Source organism: Sycon ciliatum, chromosome 8 (assembly GCF_964019385.1).
Source record: "Sycon ciliatum chromosome 8, ocSycCili1.1, whole genome shotgun sequence".
Classification (NCBI taxonomy): Eukaryota; Metazoa; Porifera; class Calcarea; order Leucosolenida; family Sycettidae; genus Sycon; species Sycon ciliatum.
In genome coordinates this window covers 9,344,830-9,358,650 of record NC_088650.1, presented here as the reverse complement: position 1 = coordinate 9,358,650, position 13,821 = coordinate 9,344,830, and the positions used below count along the sequence as shown (strand labels likewise).

The 13,821-nt window shown below is 44.9% G+C and overlaps 1 protein-coding gene across 1 annotated transcript in view; it reads left to right on the top strand.

The window, feature by feature from the left end:
• Positions 1-13,821, top strand: part of LOC135823534 (uncharacterized) — a 99,510-nt gene that overhangs the window by 28,359 nt on the left and 57,330 nt on the right. The window contains exons 23-44 of the mRNA XM_065336378.1: positions 199-372; positions 580-819; positions 1,106-1,279; positions 2,639-2,890; positions 3,159-3,332; positions 3,509-3,748; positions 4,025-4,198; positions 4,716-4,955; positions 5,244-5,417; positions 5,961-6,212; positions 6,703-6,876; positions 7,429-7,695; positions 7,992-8,168; positions 8,610-8,858; positions 9,362-9,535; positions 9,995-10,222; positions 10,520-10,693; positions 11,018-11,257; positions 11,890-12,063; positions 12,355-12,495; positions 12,907-13,083; positions 13,562-13,750. Coding sequence (XP_065192450.1) covers positions 199-372; positions 580-819; positions 1,106-1,279; positions 2,639-2,890; positions 3,159-3,332; positions 3,509-3,748; positions 4,025-4,198; positions 4,716-4,955; positions 5,244-5,417; positions 5,961-6,212; positions 6,703-6,876; positions 7,429-7,695; positions 7,992-8,168; positions 8,610-8,858; positions 9,362-9,535; positions 9,995-10,222; positions 10,520-10,693; positions 11,018-11,257; positions 11,890-12,063; positions 12,355-12,495; positions 12,907-13,083; positions 13,562-13,750 — 4,458 coding nt within the window. The remainder of the gene's footprint in view (positions 1-198; positions 373-579; positions 820-1,105; positions 1,280-2,638; positions 2,891-3,158; positions 3,333-3,508; positions 3,749-4,024; positions 4,199-4,715; positions 4,956-5,243; positions 5,418-5,960; positions 6,213-6,702; positions 6,877-7,428; positions 7,696-7,991; positions 8,169-8,609; positions 8,859-9,361; positions 9,536-9,994; positions 10,223-10,519; positions 10,694-11,017; positions 11,258-11,889; positions 12,064-12,354; positions 12,496-12,906; positions 13,084-13,561; positions 13,751-13,821) is intronic.

Genomic DNA, 13,821 nt, shown 5'->3' with positions numbered 1-13,821 from the left:
TTTTATAGGACAACAACTGCCTACTGAGTCCAACATTTTTTCTCCATTTGAAGATCAAAAAAAAGAAAAGCTGCACTCACAGCCTAAACAGTCTTTAGTACTCTTTACATGGTTAACAAGGTACAGACATTGAAGTTTATGTCATTTGTTTGTGTCCCGCTAGCATCCTTTAAAATCATATCTCTTTCTCTACTGCAGTGGTTGAATGCCCGCTATTGAACGTGACGGCGCCGGTTGAGGTGAATGACACCAACAGAGTGGTGAACACCAGTGTAGAGTTCAGTTGTCCATGCGGATTCTTGCTGGTGGGGGAGCCAGTGCTGACCTGTCTGGAGAATGGAAACTGGAGTGAATTGGAGCCGACTTGTGAAGGTGAGAATGTGCAGTGATTTGGAAAGTTGACAATATTCTGTCAACTTTGTACCACTTTTGACGCCGTTTATCGTATGTCATGCTGGTATCTGGTAGCAAACACTTATCAGCATTGCATTGCACCCAGGATGACACGTGTATATACAGTTACTCGGCAGTTATTATCTCCATGATTTCCGTTATTGTTGTGTATCAATCTCTACACAGACATTGATGAATGCATCACTCCACCCTTTTCGTTCAGTTCAGCACTGGGCTTATCAGGATCCGGCAGTGGTTCTGGCTCGACATCCGGTATTTGGGTCAGTGGTTCAGGCAGTGGAGATACTCCAGACACTGTCTGTCCTCAGAGGAGATGCAGTGAGAATGCCACCTGTACAAACACAGTAGGAAATTTCAGTTGTTCCTGTTTCAGTGGATTCACTGGTGATGGATTCAACTGCACGTGTAAGTATCCTCAAGATTCTCAACGACCACATTGCCTCGATACAGCACGATCGTATGAGAAGTAATTATGTCTTTCTGCTCATTGTATGTAGACTGGTGTTTTTGTAGCAGACTTAATTTCCTTGATGACATTGCTATGATATTTGTTGCAATTGAAGAACTCAAAGCAAGGGTATCTTTCCAGCCTGGACAGTCTTGACGTGTTTGTCAAATTCTGCAAAAAGATCATTTTGTTAGTGTGCACTCTCCTAGCACCCTTTGCAATCAATCTTTCTCTTTTCTCCAGTGATTGAGTGCCCAGTATTGAACGTGACGGAACCAGCTGAAGTGAATGAGACCAACAGAGTTGTGAACACGAGTGTGCAGTTCAGTTGTCCATGCGGATTCTTGCTGGTTGGTGAGCCAGTGCTAACGTGTCTGGAGAGTGGAAACTGGAGTGAACTGGAACCCATATGCAAAGGTAAGGGCAAGTCATGACAATATTGACTAATTTTTCTTGTCAGTCCCCTGTTCATTGTGTGGCTGAAGATAGAGTTCAACCAGTGAGCTTGTTAGGGCAGTAGCTAGCTTGTACTCATAGAAACAGTACAGTAAAACTCCCCTAATCTGGGCATGCATGTCTACCGCGCACCTTTCTTACCCATGAAGAGTCACAAAAATGGCTTTTCAACGAAAACGGCCCCATCGTCAGGCGAAATTACTGGTCAGTCGGCGACACGCATTTTTCACAAAAATTTGCGTTTCACCTGCTGGGAGAGTATGCGTGTACTCGAGTCTCATCCTGAGCACGTTTTTTTCTTCTTTTTTTCAGCTCCAGTATAGCTGTATTTTTCATTGCAAAGCCGTCCTCGATTGTTGTGTTCGTTGTTCAAACGAAGTGGACATTCAATCATGAAGGCAGAGGACATAGGAGCCTGATTGGAGTTTCTCGTGGCATAGGACGGCCACACAGAGACACTTTGGGATTTTCTGAATATAAAATACCGTACGCACGATGCTGAGATCAATTTGTGCGATATCAAATTGTTTGTGATCTACCACATCGAGCAGAACGGGATCCAAACACAAGCTTACCGACTGTTAGGCTGCCGACCTGACTGGACAAATGATCCCTGGCTTCACCAGACGCCAGAAGTCGGACACCATGTCCTTTGCAGCGACGTCCATCTCCAAAAAGAACTCCATCTTCGTCGTGAAAAGGCTTGAAATACTCAATATTCAACCGAGATTCGCGGTCTCACCCTTTCTCAGATCGAATCATTTTTTGTTGTAGCAGTTGCAGGGCAGATCCCCGCCACTACTTCAACAGAAGATGGCTCCAAAGCATGCCTGGAACAAGCCATATCGAGGTTGCAAGCCACCCCTCTCAGCACTTTTTTGGAAGAAATTCAAAATTTCAATGGTGGAAGATATACTATGAAGAGATTTTCAAAAAGTATGTTTCGCGGAGCGATCGCTCAACCTACGTCATTCAAACTTTGCAGGATGGTTCAGACGTACATGCTAGGCATGGAACCACAGAAGATGATATCATAGCTGACACACAGAGTCACACACACGGCAGATTCGTGTGCACAGATACGAAATTAGTGGACGTCGTCATATTCTTCCCGCTGATCTCAAATGTACTATGACGTGCTATTTCGCCTGACGTAAGCTATTAATTGGCACAATTAAATGCTAACTTGCATGCAGTAAGTATGTATGTTCTGATTTACGGGCAATGCTTGATCCCAATATGGCTGGATCAGGGGAGTGTTACTGTTGTCATAGTGTAGTCTCTGATGCTGTGTATGATTTTCTTCATGTGAACCTGCAGACATTGATGAATGCATCACTCCACCATTTTCTTTCGGTTCTGCATTGGGATTATCGGGATCTGCTAGTGGTTCTAGTTCGACATCTGACCTTTGGTTCAGTGGCTCAGGTAGTGGTTCAGGCAGTGGTGCTACTCCAGGCACTGATTGTCCACAGAGAAGATGCAGTGGGAATGCTACCTGCACAAACACAATAGGAAATTTCAGTTGTTCCTGTTTCAGTGGATTTGCTGGTGATGGATTCAACTGCACGTGTAAGTACCTTCAATGATGATAACAGTTTTAAGGTGCAGGTTCCTACCAAAAATGTGTCTTGTTTCTCGCTATATGCAGTCCGGTTTTTTCGAAGAAGACTTTGCTTGATAGCATCAGCCATGTTTGTTTCGAAATTGAAGATCACAAAGGAAGTCAGCCTTCAAGCACTCTTGACGTGATGGTCAACTTCCAGTGTAAAAAAGACCATGTTGTTAGTTTGTAAGCTTATAATATCCTTTACAATCATATCTTTATTCTCTATTGCAGTGATCGAATGCCCGATATTGAACGTGACGGAGCCTGCTGAGGTGAATGACACGAACAGAGTGGTGAACACGAGTGTGGAGTTCAGTTGTCCATGCGGGTTCTTGTTGGTGGGTGAGCCAGTGCTCACATGTCTGGAGAATGGAAACTGGAGTGGACTAGAGCCTATATGCCAAGGTAAGGACAAGTCTTGACAGGACTGATTTTTCTGGGCTATCCCTGTCCGTTGTGTGCTTGAATATGCGGATCAATTACTGTTCTTGTTTGGATAGTAACTATCTTGGAATGATGACTTTAGTACTAATAGTGTGATCTCTGGTGCTGTGTATGATTTTCTTCATATGAACCTGCAGACATTGATGAATGCATCACTCCACCATTTTCTTTCGGTTCTGAACTGGGCTTATCGGGATCTGGTAGCGGTTCTGGTTCATCATTTAGCATTTGGGTCAGTGGCTCGGGCAGTGGTGATATTGCAGACACGGATTGTCCTCAGAGGAGATGCAGTGGTAATGCTACCTGTACAAACACAATAGGAAACTTCAGTTGTTCCTGTTTCAGTGGATTCACTGGTGATGGATTCAACTGTACATGTAAGTATTTCCAGGATTCTCAATGATCCTACCAACTTGAGGATGCAGGATCCTATGAGAGATGTGTACTGTTTTGCCTGATAAGTGGTTCATTGTTTTTGTAGCACACTTTACTTGATGGCATCAGCGTTGTACTTTTTGAAATTCAAGATCGCTAAGGAATGTTGCCTTCACACACTGAGCAGTCTTGACGTGAATGTCAATTTCTGAATGACCATGTCATAAGTGTGTACCCTGCTAGCATCCTTTGCTGTCACATCATTCTCTTCACTGCAGTGATCGAATGCCCGATATTGAACGTGACGGAGCCGGCTGAAGTGAATGACACCAACAGAGTGGTGAACACGAGTGTAGAGTTCAGTTGTCCATGTGGATTCTTGCTGGTGGGGGAGCCAGTACTGACCTGTCTGGAGAATGGAAACTGGAGTGGACTAGAGCCTATATGTGAAGGTAAGGACAAGTCTTGACAAGACGTTAACGCATTCATGATCTTCCGTGTCCCCTGTTCGCTGTGTGGCTGAAGATATGATGAACCACTGTGCTTGTTAGGACAGTGGCTATCTTGTACTGATAAAAAGGGTGCATGCAGGCCAGCTTGGAAAAGGTTGTACGGGAGGAGGTACCTAACAGTAGTACAGTAAAACTCCCCTTATCCAGAGGCCCCTCATCCGGGTACGTCTGTCTACCCTGCACCTTTCTGATCCGTATAGAGTCACAAAATGGCTCTTTTATGAAAAACACGCTCGCACTTTTCTTACCCATGAAGAGTTACAATACGAGCTTTTCAACGAAAAACGACCCGTAAACTATTGATTGGCACTAAAAATGCTAACTTGCATGCAGTAAGTATGTATGTTCCGATTTACGGGTAGTGCTCGATCCCAACCTGCCCAGATCATGGAAGTTTTACTGTTGTAAAAGTGTAGTCTTTGGTGCTGTGTATGATTTTCTTCATGTGAATCTGCAGACATTGATGAATGCATCACTCCACCATTTTCTTTCGGTTCTGCATTGGGCTTATCGGGATCTGCCAGTGGTTCTGGTTTGACATCTGGCCTTTGGTTCAGTGGCTCAGGCAGTGGTGATACTCCAGACACTGACTGTCCTCAGAGAAGATGCAGTGGGAATGCCACCTGTACAAACACAATAGGAAATTTCAGTTGTTCCTGTTTCAGTGGATTCACTGGTGATGGATTCAACTGCACCTGTAAGTACAAGTACCTTCAGGTTTTCATATAACGGCTTTAAGATGCAGGATCCCACGATTAATGTGTCTTACTTCTCCTTATGTGCAGTCCGGTTTGTTTGAAGCAGACTTTGCTTGATGGCATCAGCCATGTGCATTTTGAAATTTGAGATCGCAAAGGAAGGTTGGCGTGTCAGCCTTAAAGCTCTCTTGATGTATTGGTCAACATCTGTAAAAAAAGACCACGCTGTTAGCTTTTTACCTGTTAGCATCTTATGCTTTACTATCACATCATTTTCAATTCTCCAGTGATTGAATGCCCGATATTGAACGTGACGGAGCCTGCTGTGGTCAATGACACCAACAGAGTGGTGAACACCAGTGTAGAGTTCAGTTGTCCATGCGGATTCTTGCTGGTTGGTGAGCCAGTGCTAACGTGTCTGGAGAATGGAAACTGGAGCGAACTGGAACCCATATGCAAAGGTAAGGGCAAGTCTTGACAAGACTTTGACTGCTTTTTCTTGTCTGCTCATGTGTGGCGCAAGATGGAGGCAAACTGCTGTGCTGATCCGAGCAGTGACTATCTTGTTAAATACACCAGCAGTACTAATATAGTAGAAACCGATTATCCGGACGTCAACTATTCGAATGATCGATTATATGGACCGCCTGAAAAAATTAGGAGGTTTTCCGAAGTTGTTGCTGACTTTAGACACTTGAACCACCATTCAAACGGTACACAATATGTATTAAAACAAGTTGGAGTCAAAATGTATAACGATGGCATCATTTTGTAGGGCTGGAGAGTGCATAGTTCTTGTAATGCCGAAGAGAATGAAAAATGGTGAAAACATGCGAGAATTTGATGTTTTAGATAGCGGATGTGTGACTGCTCCCTTATCCGAACATTCTTCTCATCCGAACCCCTCAGGAGACAGCCTGCGCCCCGAGGGGTGCAGATATTCGGCGCTCTACTGGAGTGTGACTTCCGATGTTATGTATGCTTTTCTTCATGTGAAACTACAGACATTGACGAATGCATCACTCCACCATTTTCTTTCGGCTCTCCAATTGGCTTATCGGGGTCCGGCAGTAGTTCTGGTTCAACTTCCAGCCTTTGGTTCAGTGGCTCAGGCAGTGGCTCAGGCAGTGGTGCTACTCCAGGCACTGAGTGTCCTCAGCGGAGATGCAGTGAGAATGCCACCTGTACAAACACAATAGGAAATTTCAGTTGTTCCTGTTTCAGTGGATTCACTGGTGACGGATTCAACTGCACATGTGAGTGTCCCAAAGATCCACCGTGTCCAGTAGTTATCTAGGACTTTAAGGTGAAATGGCTGTGTGCCTCGATTGGTTGGGCCGTTATATATAACATAATGTGCTCCATGTTGTTCACTTCAATGATGTGTAGCCAATCCGAAATTCGATCATCTGTGCAGACGGTTCAGTGCAATCGCTGTTACAGTGAAGCCTGTCTAAGATGACCACTCAAGGGACCTTCAAAATGTGGTCTCTGTTACAGGGTGGTATCCTTATCCAGGGTCATTTGACTGGAAATAGCATTGCTTGGTCCTGGTTTCAGTGGTCTTCTTGGACAGGTGGTGGGCCTTATCTGAGCGGTCGCCTAGACAGGGTTTACCGTACATTGATTAATCTATTTAGCGTATAGAATGTGACAGTGGCATGAAACAAAACATCAAAAGTTGTTCTTTTGGTTTGTGCGTTGGTTTGCCATCGACCTTCGTGCGATAATTCTATTTCTCTCCAGTGATTGAGTGTCCAGTACTGAATGTGACGGAGCCTGCTGAGGTGAATGACACGAGCAGAGTGGTGAACACCAGTGTAGAGTTCAGTTGTCCATGCGGATTCTTGCTCGTGGGGGAGCCCATCTTAACGTGCCTGGAGAATGGAAACTGGAGCGCATTGGAGCCCGTTTGTGATGGTAAGAACAAGCATTCAAGTACAAACATCTGACCATGTTTATTACCTTGACTGTCTCCAGAGTGCCGTTTAAAATGTGTGTCTATTCTATGTGAGACACTTCACACAAGAACAAGTGGAGCTGGCCGGCAGGAGCAGACCCTGCGTCCCATCTCTGGGCAGAAGGTCTGAGGGCAGTGGCCTAGAGAATTTCAAAAAATAACCCAGCGCCTTTATTGTGATCTGTACAGTGTGTGTGTGTGTGTGTGTGGCATATCCCAGGGCATCCGTGTACTAACTACTGTAACCGGCTGTACTAGTATGCAGCTAGCTAAAGCGAATACAGGCAGTCCACTACTCTCATGTCACAGTGTATGTATACATAGGGTAGCAGGATGGGACTCACCAAACACAATGGTATTGCTTGAATTGGATGGGTGGACTGTTTTAATTGAAGCAAGGCTTGACCATAACTAGACTCCATCGATGGCTAAACTAGCCAGACCCGCTGCTACTTTTAGTATGACTTGATCGATATCTGTTTCTTGTGAATTTCTTACACGTGAACCTTCAGATATTGATGAATGCATCACTCCACCTTTTTCATTTGCCACTATGCTGGGCTTGTCGGGATCTGGTAGTGGCTCTGGTTCTGGATCCAGTTCAAGCAGTTCATTTCTTACATCTGGCCTTGGGACCAGCGGTTCAGGCAGTGGTGCTAATCCAGACCCTGACTGTCCTCAGAGGAGATGCAGTGAGAATGCGACCTGTACAAACACAATAGGAAACTTCAGTTGTTCCTGTTTCAGTGGATTCACAGGTGATGGATTCAACTGCACGTGTAAGTGGATTGAATATAATCTGAAGTCTCTGTACTGGTGAATGTGTGTTTGTGCTTTCTGACCTTGCATGAATGAATTCATTATCCTGCAGTGCCTGTTTGCAGTTGCCAACACTATTTCGAACATGTGCTTTTAGCCGCTTGTCTATTTTAAATTCTACATTTGTGATTCAAGAAAATTTTGCTTTGGTATCATCCGGCTAGTGTAAATTACTTGCAAAGTTGTTGATTTTATCATTGGCAGGATACTGGTTTGGTACTGATTTACTTTTGTGTGTACTTCCTTATGCCACCAGTAATACAATGCCCTCCCCTGGTTGAGGCTGACTTCATTCGGTTGAACGACAGCAGCCGGGGTGTTGTCAACACAACAGTGCAGTTCTGCTGCCCATGTGGCTTCAACCTCGTGGGTGAGCCGCTGCTAACATGCCTGGAGAATGGTAACTGGAGTGCACTGGAGCCTACTTGCCAAGGTACGCCCAGTGTTTGTCGTTGAAGACCAAGAAGCACATGATCCAAGATAACAAAATCATTGAACTGTTGAATGCACTCTAATGTTTGAAAACCGGGTTTGGGAGTTTGTTGATAATTGAGACGACGATTGTTGTGAAACTGGTTGCTGCTAGCATGGAGAAGTTTGAAGACAAAGACAGATTTGACCAACTACCGGAAAAGTGCTTTATGCGCAGAGCGCAGAGCTATGTCACATTCAATGGGAGTGGATGCAATTGGTCTCTGGTGTGACTTTTACCTTTGAAAAGGTTCATGATGATTCGGCATGAAATTTTACAGATTCAACTTGAACCCTGTCTCTTTCACATGTGATGCTGTGTTCTCCGTTTTCTTGAGCAGTGGCTTATACTGCACACTAACTGTCATAATGTGTCTTCCATGCTGTTTATGTCCAACTGCAGATGTGGATGAGTGCAGCATTCTTCTCTCTTCCGGCTTGTCTGGGTCAGCAAGCGGGTCTACCAGTGGACTCGAGTTCAGCAGCTCTGGATCTAGCTCTGGCTCTCTGCCGTACGGCACAGAGAGAAACACTTCGTGTACGGATTGCTCGCAGACGCTGTGCAGTGAGGATGCCTTGTGCCAAAACTCTATTGGCAACTTCAGCTGTTCCTGCTTGCCTGGCTTTACAGGCAATGGGTTCAATTGCACCTGTAAGTTCTGCACACTCACAGTCGCAGGTGACAAGAATACACCACACTGCTCTATGGCGGTCACTTATTTCTTGGGCTTTTGGTTTTGCAGGCTTGGCTGTGTTCCCACGGAGCTTCTGCACCCACAGGGGGTTTGAAGACCTACTTGTGGTAGAGTGTGCCATTGAGATTTGGCCCTGGATGCCCACTTGTGTGATCCTCAGCCATGCAGAAGCAGATTTCTTATCTTAACATGTACACTAATTGCAATTCATTCAACATTCGAAGAGCATTCCAGCACTAACTAGTCTGTCTATGCTTGGGTAGCAAATATGTGCATGTGACAGCGTTATGTGAACAGTTGTATTCTTTGGATGTGCCACTGTAGCTTCTAATTACAAATTGTAAGGCAACCTTGTCTGCTCTATCAACTAATTCACCTCCGCAGTGAGTGCCGACATAAAGTCATCCTTTTGTTCGAGGCCAAAGTAATCCTATGCAATGTTTCTTCATGCTTCTTCCAGTAATCGAATGCCCGGTACTGAATGTCACAGAGCCGGCTATGCTGAATGACACCAGAAGAGTCGTGAACACCAGTGTCGAGTTCACCTGTCCATGCGGATTCACCCTCCTAGGAGAGTCGGTGCTGATTTGTCGGGAAGATGGCAACTGGAGTGCTCTGGAACCAATTTGCGAAGGTAACCTTCCACTTGTACACACCTGTACCTGTACGTTTAGGTACAGTCAGAAGTTAGAGGACAGCACATTTTCAATAGCTGTGAAATCTGACGTATTGGTTTGCCCCACGGCCACAGCCACCCTGTGTGGCCCCTATCATTATATGTCTACGCATTTTTCCGGCTTCATCTACTTCCAAATTCCTCGGTAGGTTTGTGTTTCAATCATATTGGGCCACCTGCCTACTGCTCATTTTTCTCTCCTAAACTCGACACTTGCAATCTCGGGTTGTCTTTGAGGTAGAGAGAGAGAGAGAGAGAGAGAGAGAGAGAGAGAGAGAGAGAGAGAGAGAGAGAGAGAGAGAGAGAGAGAGAGTCACTCGCTTTGTGTTGTATGTGCTCTGATGATGCTGGTTTGGATTGTAGTTCTGTGTTGAACAAGTCACTGGTTTTCTCTATTGCTGCTGTTACAATATGCAGATATCAATGAATGTATCACTCCACCTTCTCTACTTGGTTCATCCGGATCTGGTAGCGGCTCAAGTTCTTCTTTGGTCCTGTGGAGTAGCACTTCAGGCAGTGGTGACATTGCACAGAGGGACTGTCCACAGAGAAGATGCAGTGAGAATGCCACCTGTACAAACACAATAGGAAACTTCAGTTGTTCCTGTTTCAGTGGATTCACTGGTGATGGATTCAACTGCACATGTGAGTTGTTTGGTACACATTTGTCAGAAAATGCTACGTTCCGGCATATCCAACAGTATATCTAGTGCTGTGTTTGTTTAAGGGAAGGGATAGTGATGATCAAACCTGAAATATATCTTTCTCTCTCTTTCATCGAGTCCAAAGATAACAGGCACAGTATTCCATATTTCTTTTATTATTCAAAGGTAAGCAGCAGCTGTCAGCCTGTATAGCTCGGCCAGAGAGTGCATGTGGTAGAGGTGGAATTGCTTCTTTCTCACAGGTTAAAATGTATCTGTTCTCTTATGTTTTATGCAGTGATTGAATGCCCAGTACTGAATGTCACAGTGCCGGCTATGCTGAATGACACCAGAAGAGTCGTGAACATCAGTGTCGAGTTCACCTGTCCATGCGGATTCAACCTATTCGGAGAGTCTGTGCTGACTTGTATGGAAAATGGCAACTGGAGCGCATTGGAACCAATTTGTGAAGGTAAACTCCTTCACACAGCAGTAGTGTAGCTTCAGTCTTTTACCCAAATGCTGCAGATTAAAATCAGGTCCAGTCTGGGCAGTTGTAATGCTACAGGTTTTTCTGTCCGATGCATTTCCAATTTTGTTGACTGCAATGCCAGTGATGTGGACGTCCACCAACCACATGGATTGACGTTTTGAAGCTAGATCTGAAGAGCAACAACACCACCTGAACTCATGATTATGATTAACGCCCTTGACTTCATTTCTCACACTGTCCTTGTAGCTGATTTAGGTTATGTGCAATTGAATGTGGCCTGGTTTGATTTTCCTTTATGGTTAGATATCAATGAATGCCTGCCTTCAACACCTTCAATCAGTTCTGCACTCGGCATGTTTGGATCTGGCAGTGGTTCTGGCTCGACATCTGGCCTTTGGGCCAGCGGCTCAGGCAGTGGAGATACTCCGGAAACTGTCTGTTCTCAGAGGAGATGCAGTGAGAATGCCACGTGTACAAACACAATAGGAAATTTCAGTTGTTCCTGTTTCAGTGGATTCACTGGTGATGGATTCAACTGCACATGTAAGTTATATGGGAGAGAGCACTTGGACATTAACAACTTGTGCTGATGGACAGTAAAGAAGTTTTGCCTTTAGATACCAGTTGCTGCACCTTGTTTTGCTTATTTGAGAACAGCATCATGCAAGTGCAACTGTGCATGCACATGCACCAGGCCGAGTTTTGTGCACACAATTCGAAACTCACCAGATAGCGTTTTCCCCGTTCTCAACTGTATTAGTCTTCCATGAGATTGCAGTCACCACTGCCTAAGTGTGCGCATACACACACACACACACACACACACACACACACACACAGATGTAGATCAAGCTAACATCATAATATTATGACTCAGCATGCAGCACATGTATACAACAGTTTAGGTCTTGTCTAGTTTGAGGGAAAGACACAAACGGGAAAAGTCTGAAGAAAAAATAGACTGTCACCACCAGGACTCGAACCAGGGACCCTCGCTTGTAGCTAGCGTGCTCTAACCACTGAGCTATAGTGTAGTCGTCACCCAGCAAAGACCACAGTTTAGGTGCACACTCCTAGAGGATTAGGTCTGAATTATGCCACACTTCCCCTTTTTTCTGCATCTTCTTTGTAGAAGTTAACAGGAACACACATCTCGTGTTGTTTGTTTCCTCCAGTGATTGAATGCCCAGTACTGAATGTCACACAGCCTGCTATGCTGAACGACACCAACAGAGTTGTGAACACCAGTGTGGCATTCACCTGTCCATGCGGGTTCAACCTCCTAGGAGAAGCGGTGTTGACTTGCCAGAAAGATGGCAACTGGAGTGCTCTGGAACCAAGTTGTGAAGGTATTTTTCTATATAATATTTATGCAGAAACTGCTAAAAAGCAACGTTTGGTAAACTGCAAACACTACATGTATTTCTGTCACTCCCCCTTCCCACCCCAAGCCTATTTTGTTACCAATCCTGTAGATTGAATGTGGACATTCCATGACCCACTATAGAGGCGAATCTGCTCGGCAATGCAGATTGTAGCGAATGAGAAGTTCCGTTTGATTGAGGCTGAGCAACCAACGTTTTGTTTCCTGTGACCTATGCTGTCCTACCACATTCGGTTCCCCTATGTTGTTCATGCAGACATTGATGAATGTAGTGTGCCTCCACCAGCCTGTACCGGTCTTGGCAGATGCAGCGAGAACGCTACCTGTACAAACACAATAGGAAATTTCAGTTGTTCCTGTTTCAGTGGATTCACTGGTGATGGATTCAACTGTACATGTAAGTGTGACTGTTGTAGCTGTGGTTTCATCATAATACACATGTGTAACATTTTCAGGCCATCCTAGGAAACTATCTTGATGTAAAATTTAGTGCAACGTATCGTGGGGTACTCCTATGAATCTGCAATGAAACCGTTCTGGTAAACCAACACATTCAGTCTTTGTGATACAGTCATATTGAAGTAGCAGCAGCTTGCTGTGTGTGATACACAGCTACTGCCAATTAGTTTCAACATGATCTACGATTGTAAGTAGACTCGGATGGAGAGCCAATGATTACATTATATGAAAAAGAATAAGGACCAAGGAACTACAAGCTTGCTGGTGGTGTTAGTGGACATTATAGCGTAATGTGTTGTAACCGATGTGAATACTCTTGTTATGCTGTGTATCTGCATGTTCTGAACAGTGATTGAGTGTCCTGCTCTGGATGAAGTCGACTTTCTCATTCCGAACGATACCGAGAGAGCTGTCGTCAACACAACTATTGGTTTCCGCTGCCAGTGTGGCTATGAGCTAATCGGTGAATCGACGTTGACCTGTTTGGACAATGGCACGTTCAGTGCCCAGCAGCCTTCTTGTCAAGGTAGGCGAGGAAAAATTAATTCACTTTGTTTTCCACAATAGATAGCAATACTTTCTGAGCCTTCAATTGCGTGGAAGCAATGCTGTTTTAAGTTACCGGTGATATTTGTTGTTTGGGAATTCCCTTACAACATTCATTGTTATCAACCTCCAATTGGACACATGCTGCTTACTCTGGAGAGGTTCTTTTGCAGGTCAGAGAACATCTTTTTTTGCCGTTTGGAGGCACGTAGCCCCTGAGGGACACATGGGGTGTGTGCTCTCCCTAAATGTGTTCAAACATTGTTATCATATGTACATGTTTGGCCCAAATGGCCTAGGGATCGAAGTTCAATGCCTCTTGTGAAGTCAGATGTGCACCTCATGGGGGGAGGGGGTGACCAGCTACGGCACTGGTGTGTGATCATTGTGCACATTGCCACTGCCATTGCAATCTGTGTACTCATCTGTGGCCTTTTCTTCACCATTTCTGCATGCAGATGTGAACGAATGCGAGGTTCTTCGCGCATCTGGGAACCTAACCGATGCAGAGTTGGCCATGCTGGGTCTACCATTGTTTCCCTGTCCACTTACAAGATGTGACGTGAATGCAGATTGCACAAACACCAACGGGTCTTTTCTCTGTAGTTGTCAGCCTGCCTATACGGGGAATGGAACAAATTGTGAATGTGAGTATTTGAGAAAGCCTCCAGAACGAATGTCATAGCCCAACAAACTAACTTATTCTAGGTTCATCAAC